Source organism: Taudactylus pleione, unplaced genomic scaffold (genome assembly GCF_031769625.1).
Source record: "Taudactylus pleione unplaced genomic scaffold, aTauple2 ptg000244l, whole genome shotgun sequence".
Taxonomy (NCBI): domain Eukaryota; kingdom Metazoa; phylum Chordata; class Amphibia; order Anura; family Myobatrachidae; genus Taudactylus; species Taudactylus pleione.
Window position 1 is genome coordinate 3078737 of NW_028284646.1, and position 15401 is coordinate 3094137.

Below are 15401 nucleotides of genomic sequence, written 5' to 3' on the forward strand. Positions count from 1 at the left end.
TGGATGTAACTGCAATATTAGTATGTGTATTTCATACATCCATTTTTAAATTACTTAATTTGCAGCACTAGTTTAAAAAAAATATTTGAGATATACATAAAATATCGTATTCTGTACAGGGGCCCAACACAATTATAGTCTTGGATTGTAAACCATTAGCCCTAGTCACAATACAATAGAAAGCATTCATGTGACAGCAATTCAATGAGATCATACACATGACTGCCATACAGTGCAGGCAGCATCCACGTGCATGTCATACAGTAAATACAGCGTCATAGTGACAACCAAACAGTACAGATTACATCCCAGTGACTGGATGTAGTCATGATACCGGCAACAGAATCCCAACAGTCAAAATACAGACTAATCTGGACAGTGAATATTCGGGTTAGGCACTAGGGGGAAGGGTTAGAATTTGGCTGCGGTAGGGGATGGTTAGGCTGCGGCAGGGGTGGGTTAAGGTTAGAATGCTTACTAAAATTCAGCAGGATTTTGACAGTCAGGATACCAGTATTTTGACAGTCGAGATGGTCACCACCGGGATATGGTACCCAACCCACCAGTGACAGCGCTGTACAGTACAGACAGTGGCACAAGTTCATCCCAGATGCCCGGAGATGCCCTCCCCATCACAGCCACTGAAATGTAGCAATTCACATACAGACAGGCTATATATAGATAGATGAAGGCAGCAGCTGATGGCCTGACATGGAGCTCTCCACTAGTGTCCGATGGCTTCTCAGGTACTGGGAAGGGGTGCCATGTATTGGGCGGCCGTGACTGTACACTCTGGGTATATAGTTACAGCCCTAAGTGGGGTGAATATGTTGTGAACAAGGTGCCCCTTCAGAGTTGCAGCCCGGCGGCAGGCGTCTCCATTTTCTCCTAAAGTTCTGCCCCTGAGTACAGATGGTGTCCCTGTAATCACCATGCACAACAGCCACCATCCCAGTAATATCTTATCTCTCTACCAATAAGCAAAAAGGCATAATTCCCTTTGCATAATATGGAGTTACAAATACTGTACAGACTGCTATTTAAACCTAAACAATAAAATCGCATAATTACATTTAAGCTTTGCATAAGGCTGTATTGTTAAATATGGTGTATTGGGCCTGATTCAGAGTTATATGGTATTGCATAGCCGCAGGGAAGTGGTTGCGCATTACCATACAATAGGTTAATGCAGCAGGAGGCCTCCTGACAGCATCGCAGATCTGAGTGCTGCGTTCTAAGATGAAGCACAGTATCTTATACAAGACCATCTGCTATCTGAATAATCCTGATGTTACTCATATTGCCCCGTGCGGCTCTGGAAGACGCAGACCTTGGCCTCGGCACTCCCAGAAAACGGGGCGACTCTTCCATTTCCAGGAATGGAGGTCGCCCCTGCCAACTCGCCGCCCCCCAAAGAGCCGGAGCCTGTCAATCAGGCTGTGGTTTTGGGGAACTGTGAGAAAGGTTGCAGTAGAAGACTGGAGCATGTGCCAATCTTCTAACACCGGAGTAGTATAAGATATAATCAATTTATGAAGTATCCTCATTTTAACAGTAGCACATGCATTGAAAATAACACTTAATACACAACAAAAAGAACAGATATGTTTTTACAGTGTTTACAAAGGCTTTATTTCTCCAGTAAAACAGCTAAATACATTTGAAAGAAGGTATTGAAACCATCTCATCATTTGGGAAACACAAATTAATGGAAATGTAAATGGTTACAACAACATTATATCCAATTGTAACTTTGTTTATAACATTGTTTGCACTGTATGGCAGGGTTCCATACAAAAAGTCGACAATGAAAAAAGGTTGACAATGATTTGGTTGACACCAGGTGAACATGGAAATGTTACCACTTAAAAATAAATAAATTTTTAGGGTGAGGGACGGCTAGGCACTAGAAGCAATGGTTAGGGTTAGGCACCAAGGGAAGGTTTAAGGTGAAGATTTGGTAAAAAAAATATGTTAACCATTTCTGTGTCGACCTTTTGAACCTGTCGACCTTCTGTACGGGCCCAAATTTAACAGACATTTTCTACAAATTTAGAACCATATCCTTAATTGTGCATTTGCCAACTTATCAAAACAAAACATGTTAACACTAATGAAATGTCAACATGATTAGAATGTGGACAGAACGTCCCTGGTGGTCTAGCAGTGATTTACCTGGTACGGCAGGTCTGGTGGTCAGCCGATCATTACTTGTGACGGATCCAGCAACGCTTCCGCCGGTGAGTATGCCTAACACTCCCCCTGGTGCCTAATCTCCCCTCCCGAAGCCTAACCTTAACCTACCATCCCACTGCCTTACCTTCCCCCTAGTGCCTAATCTCCCCTCCCACAGCCTAACCCACCATACCAAGGCCTTACCTTCCCCCTGGTGCCTAACCTCCCCTCCCGAAGCCTAACCCACTGTCACACAGCCTAATCCTAACCTCGCAGCCTAACCCGCCTCCCATAGTTTAACCTTTCATTGCCAGTCCGTACTGAATGTCAGCATTTTACACGTCGACAATTTGCACATGTCATGTTCTATGACGATATTTTTAAATTGTTGAAATCACAACTGTCGACATGGAGATGTCAATAATGTAAATATCGACATTTTGACTAAATCCCGTTTATACTATACAAACATCCTCCCATTACTAGAGAGTGAACTGACAGGACAGGAGGTAATTGATTGCTCTTGAGGATTAAGGTTGAAACCCACTGCTTAAGTTTTCCCTACAGATCATGTTTTCAGGATTTAGGCCTGTGGAAACAGGTTGGATAACTACTGACTCAGTAAAACAGATTAACTCACCTGTGCATGATTACAGAGATCCACAAAACATTACCTTTTCATGGTAATTGAGGACTGGAGTTGAAAACCATTGCTATAAACCAATGCTCATGGAAAAAAACAATGTCTTCTTGCTGCCACTTTGAATGACATACTACTATGCTATAACTAGCTTTGCTTTTAGAAAGTACTGTACATTTGTTATATAAAATGTAATAACTAAAACAAAAAGGATGTCTCAGTTGAGTTACCACAGTAGCTTAGGGCTCCAATCATTTTAAAAGTTTGCTTAAACCAGACAAATCCATCCTAAAATGTGTCATAAGTACTAGAAAATAAAGGTAAACCGTTTGAGATCTCTATTTTAACAGGATACTTGGCAGTCTAAATTATGGAAAAAATATGAGATATGGTAAGAACTTACCCTTGTTATCTCTATTTCTACGAAGTCCATAGGGTTCCACAGGATACCTTGGGGGGGGGGGGGGGGTATAGGTGTGACGTCAGTCGCAGGGCACCAAAGAGTTAAGCTTTCAGCCTCCCAGGATGCACTAGGTCCCCCTCCTATACCCCGCCCCCGGGCCAAGGCACCTCAGTTAGTTACCAAGCCATAGGCCGGAGGAGGAGAAGGAAGAGAGAGAACAAAGGTATGTGTCCAGATAAGAATCACATTCTCACCAGAGGGAGACGGAAAACCGGTGACCAGAGCAAAGCCCATCTGCAGCACAGGTGCGACAGGGCGGGAGTCCTGTGGAACCCTATGGACTTCGTAGAAATAGAGATAACAAGGGTAAGTTCTTACCATATCTCATATTTTCTACTTCAGGGTCCATAGGGTATCCACAGGATACCTTGGGGATGTCCCAAAGCAGTATCCTTTAAGGGTGGGGACGCTCCTGTGCAGAAAGGAGAATCCGCCGCCCGAAGGAAGCATCCTGAGAGGCGAAGGTGTCAAACCTGTAATACCTCACGAAGGTATGGACAGAAGACCACGTAGCAGCCTTGCAGATCTGAACTGCCGAGGCACCACGTCGAGCTGCCCACGAAGGACCCACAGACCTAGTGGAATGAGCCTTCAGAGAAGGAGGGACCGGTAGGCCTTCATGAAGATAAGCTTCAGAAATAGCCATACGGATCCAGGCTGCCAAAGTTTGCTTTGAAGCAGGCCAACCCTTTTTACGGAAGCCAAAGAGGACAAACAAAGCGTCCGACTTCCTAAACGAAGAAGTGCGGTCAACATAAGTCCTTAAGGCCCGCACAACATCCAAAGAGGCCTCACCCACGGAAAGACCCGGTGAGTTAAAGGCCGGAACAACTATTTCCTCGTTAATATGAAACTGGGAAATAACTTTGGGAAGAAACTCGGGCCGAGTGCGGAGCACTGCCCTGTTCCCATAAAAAACCAAGAAAGGGGGTCTACAAGAAAGAGCCCCTAACTCAGAAACACGTCTGGCCGAAGCAATGGCCAGAAGGAAAACAGTCTTAGCTGTTAGCCATTTAAGATCCACTGAGCCCAGTGGTTCAAACGGCGGTCCTTGGAGAGCCCTCAGGACCACAGCCAAATCCCAAGGCGCCACAGGTGGAACAAAGGGCGGCTGAATGCGGAGAACACCCTGCATAAAGGTGCGCACATCCGGGATTGTAGCAATCCTACGGTGAAACCAGACAGATAGGGCCGAAACCTGTACCTTCAAAGAAGCAAGGCGAAGCCCATGATCTAGTCCCGCTTGCAGGAAGGCGAGAATCCGAGACAGACGAAACTCCCGCGGTGCATAACCTCTCGGTCGACACCACTGGAAGAACGTATGCCACACGCGATGGTATATCCTCGCGGAAGACGGTTTCCGAGCTCGTAACATGGTACGCACCACAGAGCTGGAAAACCCCCGGGACCTCAGCATGGCCGTCTCAACAGCCACGCCGTCAAAGACAGCCGAGTCAGGTCCGGGTGAAGGCAAGGACCCTGAGACAGAAGGTCCGGTCGTAGCGGCAACCGCAGAGGAATGTCCACGGACAGACCCTGAAGGTCTGAGAACCAGTGCCGTCTGGGCCACGCGGGAGCTATCAACAGGAGCGTCCCTCCTTCCTGTTTGAATTTCCGGATTACCCGTGGAAGAAGGGAGACCGGAGGGAACAGGTATGCGAACCGGAACGTCCACCGGACGGACAGAGCATCCACCAGAGACGCCCCTTCGTCTCTTGTGCGAGACCCGTACACCGGCAACTTGTTGTTGTGCCGGGACGCCATGAGGTCGATTTCTGGAAGACCCCACCTGTCCACCAGTAGTTGAAAAACGTCCGGGTGCAGGGACCATTCCCCCGGATGAACGTCCTGGCGACTTAGAAAGTCCGCCTCCCAATTGAGCACTCCCGGGATGAAGACCGCTGATATGGCCGGAAGATTGCGCTCCGCCCAAACCAGGATCCGAGAGACCTCTACGAGAGCCGCCCGACTGCGAGTTCCTCCTTGCCTGTTTATGTAGGCCACGGTGGTAGCGTTGTCCGACTGGACCTGCACCGGGCGACCCTGGAGAAACCGCTGTGCCTGCTGGAGAGCATTGAAGACCGCACGGAGTTCCAAGATATTTATTGGAAGCTCCGCTTCTGTCGGCGTCCACCTGCCCTGGAACAAGTGTGGACCCGAAACTGCTCCCCAGCCCCGAAGACTGGCGTCCGTTGTCAACAGGACCCAATTTGGAACCCAGAACGGACGTCCCTTGTTGAGGTGGGTCGTCTGTAACCACCACGTAAGGGACAGGCGAACCTCCTGGGTGAGCACAATCGTCTGGGACTTCAGAGACTGAGTCAGCCCGTTCCACTTGGACAGGATCAGGTGCTGCAGAGGTCTGGAGTGAAACTGGGCGTATTCCACCATGTCGAACACCGACACCATGGAGCCCAGTAACCTCATCGCCGAGTGTAAGGACACCCGGCGGCTGTGCAGACAACTGCGCACCCTTGACTGTAAAGCAGAGATCTTGTCCTCCGTCACGAAGATCCTTTGCTGTCCCGAGTCCAATAAGGCTCCAAGATGCAGAATCCTCCGAGACGGGATTAGAGTGGACTTCTGCCAGTTGATTAGCCAGCCGTGCCGTTGCAGCAGTGCAATGGTCAGGTCCAAGTGGCGTAACAGGAGCTCTGGAGATCCTGCCACCAATAACAGGTCGTCCAAATACGGCAACATGCGGACTCCCTGCAGCCGCAGAGAAGCCGCCATGACTGCCATCACCTTGGTGAAAACACGTGGTGCTGTTGCCAGGCCAAAAGGTAACGCCCGAAACTGGAAGTGGTCGCTGCTGATTGCAAACCTGAGGAACTGTTGATGGCGCCAAAGAATAGGGACATGCAGGTAAGCGTCCTGTATGTCCAATGACACCAAGTAGTCCCCAGGTTCCAGCGCCAGAATGATGGACCGTAGGGTCTCCATCCGAAACTTCGGGACCCGCAAAGACTTGTTGAGTGCTTTGAGGTTGAGTATCGGACGATATGACCCATTGGGTTTCTGTACCAAAAATAGATTTGAATAGAAACCCTGGCCCCTCTGGGAGAATGGAACCGCCACTATAACTCCAGCCTGGAGCATAGTGTGCAATACCTTCCGCAGCTCCGTAGCCTTGTTCCGGTCTGATGGGAGACCCGTGGTGAAGAAGCGAGCCGGGGGTCTGTGCCGGAAGGAGAGGGCGTATCCGTGGGAAACCACCTCCAGAACCCAAGTGTCTGTCGTAGTGGTCGACCAACACTGGGCGAACTGTAGCAGGCGGCCTCCCACCCTGGGATCCCCCAAAGGGAGGCCCGGACCGTCAGGCCGCAGGCTTGTCATCTGGCTTGGGGGCCGGACGTCTGGTACTCCATGCCTGCTTCCGGGGCTTGACCGATTTCTTAGGGCCAGCCTGTCGAGGAAACGACTGTGGTTTGGGCCTGCCCTGGGCCCTAGATGACCGAAAGGACGATGGTCCCGAACCAGAAGGAGCAGCGGCCGACGGGAGACAGGCAGATTTGGCTGCCGCCAGCGTGGCCACAATCTTATCCAGATCCGGACCGAAGAGAACTTCTCCGGTAAACGGCAACGCTTCCAGACCTTTCTTGGAATCTGCGTCCGCCTTCCAGGATCGCAGCCACAAGGTGCGACGAGCAGCTACCGCTGCTGAAGAAATTCTAGACACCAGAGTACTAATGTCTAGAGCCGCCTCGTTGATGTAGGTGGCCGAATCACGGAGATTGCCAATCAACTCCGCCTGATCGGCCGGACAGTCGGATTGAAAAGAAGCCTCTAATGATTCCGCCCAGCGCTCCATCGCTCTGGCAACCCAGCAAATGGCCATAGCCGGCCGTGCTGCCCCCCCTGCAAGGGAATAAGCGGACTTCAGGCAGATTTCTACCTTGCGGTCCGTAGCATCCTTAAGGGAGGACATGGATGGCATCGGCAATGTGGCACTACGGACAAGACGGGTCACGTGAGAATCCACCTGTGGAGGGGATTCCCACTTAGCAAAATAATTATCCGCGAACGGATAAGCCACCGCCAGGCGTCTCTGCGGCTGGTATCTTTTGCCAGGTTGTTTCCACGCCTCCTCTAAATGGTCCACCAACTGACCCGAAAGAGGAAAGACTGTGGCATCGCCCTTCACATCTTTGAAAAAGGCATACTTAGATTTAGCCGCTGGGGGAACTTCGTCCTCAATCACCAAGGCTGTGCGGACCGCCCGAATAAGTCCAGGAATATATACTTTGGACTTAGCATCAGCGTCCTTAGTATGGAGAGGTTCCTGATCGTAAGGATCTAGAATCTCCCCATCATCAGACGTCCCTTCGTCATCCTCATAAGGAGCGGACAGAGACGCCACCGGCCTTTTATGAGACCGCATCACAGACTCCCCTTGCAACACATCCGACAAGTGCTGTACAGAACTTGTCAGGGAGTTAACCCACGCTGGCTCCTGAGAACCCGGGAGCGGGGAAATAGGGAGACTGTGGGGTACCACCAATTGTCGTGGGAACCCCTGCATGGGTGACGACACCACAGACTGCTGGGACAAACCCATCGGAGTAAACGCGGGCTGCGGAGCTAACTGGCCCACTAAAGCTGTTAATGCCTGAGCGAAACAAGCCCAGGGCGGCTCCTGTACCGGTGCTGTAACCGTAATAGGCCGCGCCATGGACAAACACTGCCGGCAAAGGCCCTCCGCGCTACCCTCCCCCTCCGCTAACGGTACTTTGCACGTGGTACACTGTAGCCGGAGGGGAAAATCACTTTCAGACATGATGGCACCACGTATGTGACCTCTCTCACCAATTAAGTATTAAATAGGCGAGAGACCACCCTGCAGCACCGCACCGCAAGGGTTTTAGCAGAAAGAACAGGGACAGTAATAAAGCTGACAGTTTAGAGAAGAAAAGATTACAGGCAGCAGCGCTAGCACAGTCACATACAATGCAGAAAAATAACAATTCCTGCACTAACAGCGCTGATCACTCAACTACACAGACACAGGGCCTGGTAGGACACAGCGCTGCATACACAGACCTGACCACAGCGGAGGAGAGGTATGCGGGGGGACCCAGACCACGATGCTTCCGTCCAGCGCTTCCAGCAGCGTTCACCATGCGTTCTGGAGAAGATGGCCGCCGAGGAGCAGAGAGGAGGCTGGCCTGGGGGAGGAGCGCTGCCACAGGACCAGTCGGCAGCATGCAGAGAGGGCTGTGTGCAGCGGGGGAGGCGCCGGCTGTGAGACAGGGAAGGCGCGCTCCCCTGGCATGCATTTAACCCCTGGGACGCCGCAGCGCTACCGCTCTGCTGCGGTCCGCTGTCCCAGGGGGTAGTGGAAGCGCAGGTTGGTCGCCTGGCTCCACGCTGCAGCCAGTCCCCAGGGAGCCCCCTGCCTGGGGACTTAGGACCATGTGATCAGCGGGGACCCACCGCGGGACCCCGCTGCTTACCTCTGTCCCCCTTGAATCCGGCCATGGTCCGGAGCATCTGGGGTCACCGCTAGCTGTGACCCCAGACGCCCACCAGCATCCCCGGATCAGTACCGGCGTTCTGGTACCGGCGGGGTGTAGGGAAGACAGCATGGACGTCAGGACTGACTGTCCATGCTGTTCATCCAGATGTGCAGCCACAGCTGCATGAAGAATAAGCTTCAGGGGCTCTTCTAGCCCCCACTCCAACAGGTGCACCCGACTCCGGCCGGGCACCAAACTAAACTGGGGTGCCTTGGCCCGGGGGCGGGGTATAGGAGGGGGACCTAGTGCATCCTGGGAGGCTGAAAGCTTAACTCTTTGGTGCCCTGCGACTGACGTCACACCTATACCCCCCCCCCCAAGGTATCCTGTGGATACCCTATGGACCCTGAAGTAGAAATAAGCTCTAAAGTCAAGAGAGTCACTATACACCAACATTTTAATTTTGAAGTACCGTATATACTCGAGTATAAGTCGACCCGAATATAAGCCGAGGTACCTAATTTTACCACAAAAAACTGGGAAAACTTATTGACTTGAGTATTAGCCTAGGGTGGGAAATGCAGCAGCTACTGGTAGTAATCCCCCCCCCTGGTGCTGCCCCCAGTAGTAATCTTCCTTCCCCCCCCCCCCCGGTAGTGCCCCCAGTAGTAATCTCCCCCCCCTCCCCACTGGTAGTGCCCGCAGTAGTATTACCCCCCCCCCCCCCCGGTAGTGCCCCCAGTAGTAATCTCCCCCCCCCTCCCCACTGGTAGTGCCCCCAGTAGTAATATCCCCCCCCTGGCAGTGCCCCCAGTAGTAGCCCCCCCTGGTACTGCCCCCAGTAGTAGCCCCCCCCCAGTAGATAGAAACGTACCGGTAAAGAAAAAAAAAAACACTTACCTGAAACCCCGCTCCTGGCTCCTCCGGCCGCTTTGCATTATGGGAGAGACGTCATGACATCATGACGTCTCTCCCATTACCCACTGCGGGAGCCGGAAGATGGCTCCAGCAGTGGGAGCAGCAGCAGCCTATGAGAGTCTGACAGACTCATCGGCTGCTAATTACAACAAACACACATCTGCCGGTGTGGGCGGCTGTGTGTCTGACACTGTGTAGTGCTGACCGAACTCCGTCCGGACAGCGCTACACACGCGGTGCAGCTGTGTCACAGAGAGACAGTCTGCACCGCGGCCCGCATGGTACGCAGCTGAGTGAGGCGCCCTCCATTATGTGGCACCCTACTCAGCTGCGTAACGGGAGAACCGGGCTTGGTCCTGGAGCATCACTCGAGAATAAGCCGAGGGGGGCTTTTTCAGCACAAAAAATGTACTGAAAAACTCAGCTTATACTCGAGTATATACGGTAAACAAAAACTTACTCTTTAAACTTTTCATCTGGACAAATAAATAAATGTCACCATTAGACAAATCTGAGCCTCTACTAGCTGCAACTTAATAATGCAACACTAACATCCAGAAATTACATTACCAGCATTACCCATTTGGGTAGTGGAGGGCAATAAGCGGCCACCCAGCTGTTGTAGAACTACACATCCCAGCATGCCCTGCCATACAAACTGTTGCACGGCATGCTGGGATGTGTAGTTCAACAGCTGTAGGACCGCTTATTACCCACCTCTGCTTTAGGGCCTATTTACTGTATCTAAAGTCAAAAGGGCCTATTACCGTCAATAGGGAGATATGCAACAAACAAAAGTGGTTTCTCCTCAAAATTTAAGTGACTGCTAATTTGTTTGCCAGCGTTGAAGGTCCTATACTTTTGTCTGGAATTGGATATTTCACATGGAATTCCTATGGTTACTTGTACTTCTTAAGTAAATTCAAGCTAATTATCATGCAAAATAAGCTTTATTACTAATACTGAGCATCCTTTGCGTTTCAGTCCCTCAAAGGTGATATAAAGAACAAGAACTTTTCCAGTACAGCTTTGAGTCAAGAAGGTTGTCCTCCATTTTATGAATTTAATGATATGAATATGGATCAGTCACCAACTGAGCAAATTCTCAATAACTGCTCTATACAGACAAAGAATTTCAACTATTTCACTGAAACATTAAGTGATGTGGAGTGGCTGAAAGTGCCCAGGAGTGGCAGTATCAATGACAGTGAGGACTACAGTGACGGAGACTTGATCGCTTCTGCTATGGATTTTGATCTGCATAGTGATGAGGACCAGCAAATCGGAAACAAAACCCTTTTTGGAAAAGACCCACATTTCAACTATGAACAACCTCTTGGAAGTCTGTTCTGGGAAATGCCACCTTTGCACAACTGCCCACACCCAAATCACCAGCTATCTACAGTTTTGGAATCTACATCAAGAATTGGTGTGGTCAGCTTCAGTTCTAATGACCACCCATCAACTGTTGATGACAACGGCGAAGTGTACAGATACAGCTCCCAACTATCTCCATCTTTATAGGACTGGAAACAAATATGAGAAACAGGGAGATTAATTTAGCCACAAACAGCAGTTGATTCAATTGACCTGTTGGACAGATAACAGAATAGACTGCAGACAAACTAAGCCACATAAAAAAATGTATTTGATATTTTATGGTAAGGAAAACTGCACTCTCTCACCTTTTGCTTAATTGGAACAATGAGCTAAGGATAATCAGAAGATTAATCAGTTACTCACTGCATATTGCTTAATATTCATTTGGTTCTATCAAAGTCTGTCTCCCATCTCTCAATAAGTGACTTTGGTCAATGAATACAAAGCCCTATTAACATGCTGCATTAATGTATCTGCTTACTCACTGCCTTTTTTTTTTTTTACAACAATACAGAATCAGAACTTCCAGCACTATATAATTTTATGAACTCGTAGGAAAAAAACACAAACCAGACCAATAAATATTAGATAAGCTCTCAGTCAGATAATCCTGATATAGCAATAGTTTGATATACAGTGCATCCGGAAAGTATTCACAGCGCTTAACTTTTTCCACATTTTGTTAAGTTACAGCCTTATTCCAAAATTGAATAAATTAATTTTTGTCCTCAAAATTCTACACACAATACCCCATAATGACAACCTGTAAAGTTTTTTCGAGATTTTTGCAAATTTAATTAAAAAAGAAAATCACATGTACATAAGAATTTACAGCCTTTGCTTAATACTGATGCACCTTTGGCAGCAATTACAGCCTCAAGTCTTTTTGAATATGATGCCACAAGCTTGGCACACCTATCTTTGGGCAGTTTCGCCCATTCCTCTTTGCAGCACCGCTCAAGCTCCATCAGGTTGGATGGGAAGCGTCGGTGCACAGCCATTTTCAGATCTCTCCAGAGATGTTCAATTGGATTCAAGTCTGGGCTCTGGCTGGGCCACTCAAGGACATTCACAGAGTTGTCCTGAAGCCACTCCTTTGATATGGCTGTGTGCTTAGAGTCGTTGTCCAGCTGAAAGATGAACAGTCGCCCCAGTCTGAGGTCAAGAGCGCTCTGGAGCAGGTTTTCATCCAGGATGTCTCTGTACATTGCTGCATTCATCTTTCCCTCTATCCTGACTAGTCTCCCAGTTCCTGCCGCTGAAAAACATCGCCACAGCATGATGCGGTCACCACCATACTTCACTGTAGGGATGGTATTAGCCTGCTGATGAGCGGTGCCTGGTTTCCTCCAAACTTAACGCCTGGCATTCATGTGTGGTCAAACTGAAATTTGTTTCTCATGGTCTGAGAGTCCTTCAGGTGCATTTTGGCAAACTCCAGGCGGGCTGCCATGTGCTTATTACTAAGGAGTGGCTTCCGTCTGGCCACTCTACCATACAGGCCTGATTAGTGGAATTCTGCAGAGATGGTTGTCCTTCTGGAAGGTTCTCCTCTCTCCACAGAGGAATGGTGTAGCTCTGACAGAGTGACCATCGGGTTCTTGGTCACCTCCCTCACTAGGGCCCTTCTCCCCCGATCGCTCAGTTTAGACGGCCAGCCAACTCTAGAAAGAGTCCTGGATGTTCCAAACTTCTTCCATTTACAGATGAAGGCCACAGTGCTCATTGGGACCTTCAAAGCAGCAGATATTTTTCTTTACCCTTCCCCAGATTTGTTCCTCGAGACAATCCTGTCTCAGAGGTACAGACAATTCCTTGGACTTCATGCCTCGTTTGTGCTCTGACATGCACTGTCAAGTGTGGGACCTTATATAGACAGGTGTATGCCTTTAAAAATCATGTCCAAACAACTGAATTTACCACAGGTAAACTCCAATTAAGCTGTAGGAACATCTCAAGGATGATCAGTGGAAACAGGATGCACCTGAGCTGAATTTTGAGCTTCATGACAAAGGCTGTGAATACTTATGTATGTGTGATTTCTTCTTTTTTTTTTATTCAATTTGCAAAAATCTCAAAAAAACCATTTACACATTGTCATTATGGGGTATTGTGTGTAGAATTTTGAGGACAAAAATGAATTTATTCCATTTTGGAATAAGGCTGTAACATAACAAAATGTGCAAAAAGTGAATACTTTCCGGATGCACTGTAAGTGCTCAATACCCATTGATGACTTAATGCATTGATTTATACCTAATTTTTTAGCGCCATTCCACTTTTAGTACTGTTGAGGGTTAAAATTGGAGAAAAGGTCTCACTTTCTAACACCATTACCCAGAAGTTAGATTTATTTTCTCACTGAAATGTGTCTGACTTACAGTACTCCCTGTTTAGGATAATGTTTGGAAATACATTAATATAGTGGGTTTTAAAAAAAAAAGAAAAACTTTGCATAGATAAATCATATGATTCTCTCTAGGGAGAGCATCTGCCAGCAAGTACTGTACATTGTATTCCCACTGCCCAAAGTACAATACACAAAAGACCTGCATATTTTCTTACATGATGAGAAAGGTCTTTATGATTACTTAACAGTGCCCTCTGCTGTCCAAATAGATTAATACAGGAACTCATCTAAGGTGCAATTATTTACATTGATTAGTGTGTAAAGAAGGCATACATTTCCATGTTCATTTATTATATAAATCCTGAAATAAATCTAAAATACCTGCATGATGGTGTAATGTATATTTCAGTGGTCTTCATAGTAAGCAAGGTTAAGAAAAACAAAGGTCAATCAATTTCAAACTTTCTAGAAATCTAGCAGTGAGGGGGGCAAAAGTGACGGTTCCCAATTCAACCTGGTCATGGTGATAAGCTCCCTCCAGACCGCATGACTCAGGGTCTTTCCAATTTGGCAGCTAATAATTAAAACTAGAGAGGCCATTCATTGTAAGAAAAACTTTGTTCTTTGGATATTAATGGGTCAGCCATCGCCACCTCTTTCTGTGCAAATTTCCATATTCTGTTTAACCTTACACTAAAAGGCTATTTCTGTGTCTCATAGTGATACGTCGTCATGTAACCAGCAGTCCAGGTTTTGAAAAACTGATTAGATCCATCAAGTCCTCTCTAATGTATCTTTTCTCCTGTATATTAAAATACAGAACATTAAGTGCTTGCCTCTGATACTCTGTAGTGAAAATAACCGTATAGAGGAAATTATACATTCACACATATATATATATATATATATATATATATTTTACACACACACACACACACACACACACACACACACACACACACACACACACACATACATACGGGCAGGCACGTGATAACATAAGAAATGGCTATGCACCCTTAGGTGGACTCTTACAAATAAAGTATGCATGTATCAGCAGAACAAATAGATTGTATGTAATCCACTACTCAGCATACCATTATTGAAAAGTAATAACTAGTTTCCTTTTTGCACACAGTAGTAACAGTGTACCACCAACCAAAATCCCCAAATTTTCATTGACAACCTGAACTTATCCTTTAACAATACCATTTCAATATAATTGTTTTATGCTCTATTAACTGGTGTGCTTGGAACTTGGTTATTCCGTAATTTGGAATACCATGCCTTCAATCTACTAAATGACACTACCCCTAGTATTACTGTCACAGACCAGCTCACAGTAACACTGGGTTATCAGGTCTGTGTATGACAAAATTAGCAGCAATAAATTACATTTCATTCTCTTTTGGACATATACATAAATATTTAAAATGTAAACCTAATAACTGTGGCCTTTTATACAGTGTGTGTGTGTGTGGGGTTGGGAATGGCTGAAGAATCCCTCACAAGCCCTTTGCTCATAAATGGAGAGGTTTATGGGAAATGTGGATGTATTGGTGGTGGGAGATGGGCTGACTTGCAGGGATCAGGCTGTATTAGGACCAGGAGTACTGTTGAAGATATAAAGGTATAAGGGATGCATCAAATATGTTGTTACATTCTAATTATTTCATCAGATTCTCTTAATTTCTTTGTTTTTGACACAAGTTTTCAGCCAAAAACGAACCGTGGGAGCTCATCGATGTATGTGTATTATAATTGTGAATTAGAGACTAATGATCATGCAACTGTAATACATATATGCCTTTCTACTATGTCATGTCAAAATTGTAATGTGTGGAACAATCACTTTTTTTTTTTTTTTTTTTTAACTTACCTTTTGATTAAAATAAATCAGATTTAAAAAGGTGTTCCTCCATTGTATACTGATACTACTGGATAAATACACTTCTGTAAGTATTGTGTGCTAAGCGTCAGTGTCTAACTGCTGGTCTTCAAATGAGCCGCGATCAGTTG

General features: G+C 47.2%; 1 protein-coding gene across 1 annotated transcript in view; it reads left to right on the forward strand.

Annotated features, from left to right (window-relative positions):
- The window catches only part of GCM1 (GCM transcription factor 1), an 82630-nt gene extending 70909 nt beyond the window's left edge, over positions 1–11721 (forward strand). Inside the window, exon 5 of the mRNA XM_088479679.1 lies at positions 10637–11721. Coding sequence (XP_088335805.1) covers positions 10637–11176 — 540 coding nt within the window. The 3' untranslated portion in view covers positions 11177–11721. The remainder of the gene's footprint in view (positions 1–10636) is intronic.
- The last annotated feature ends 3680 nt before the right edge of the window (positions 11722–15401 follow it).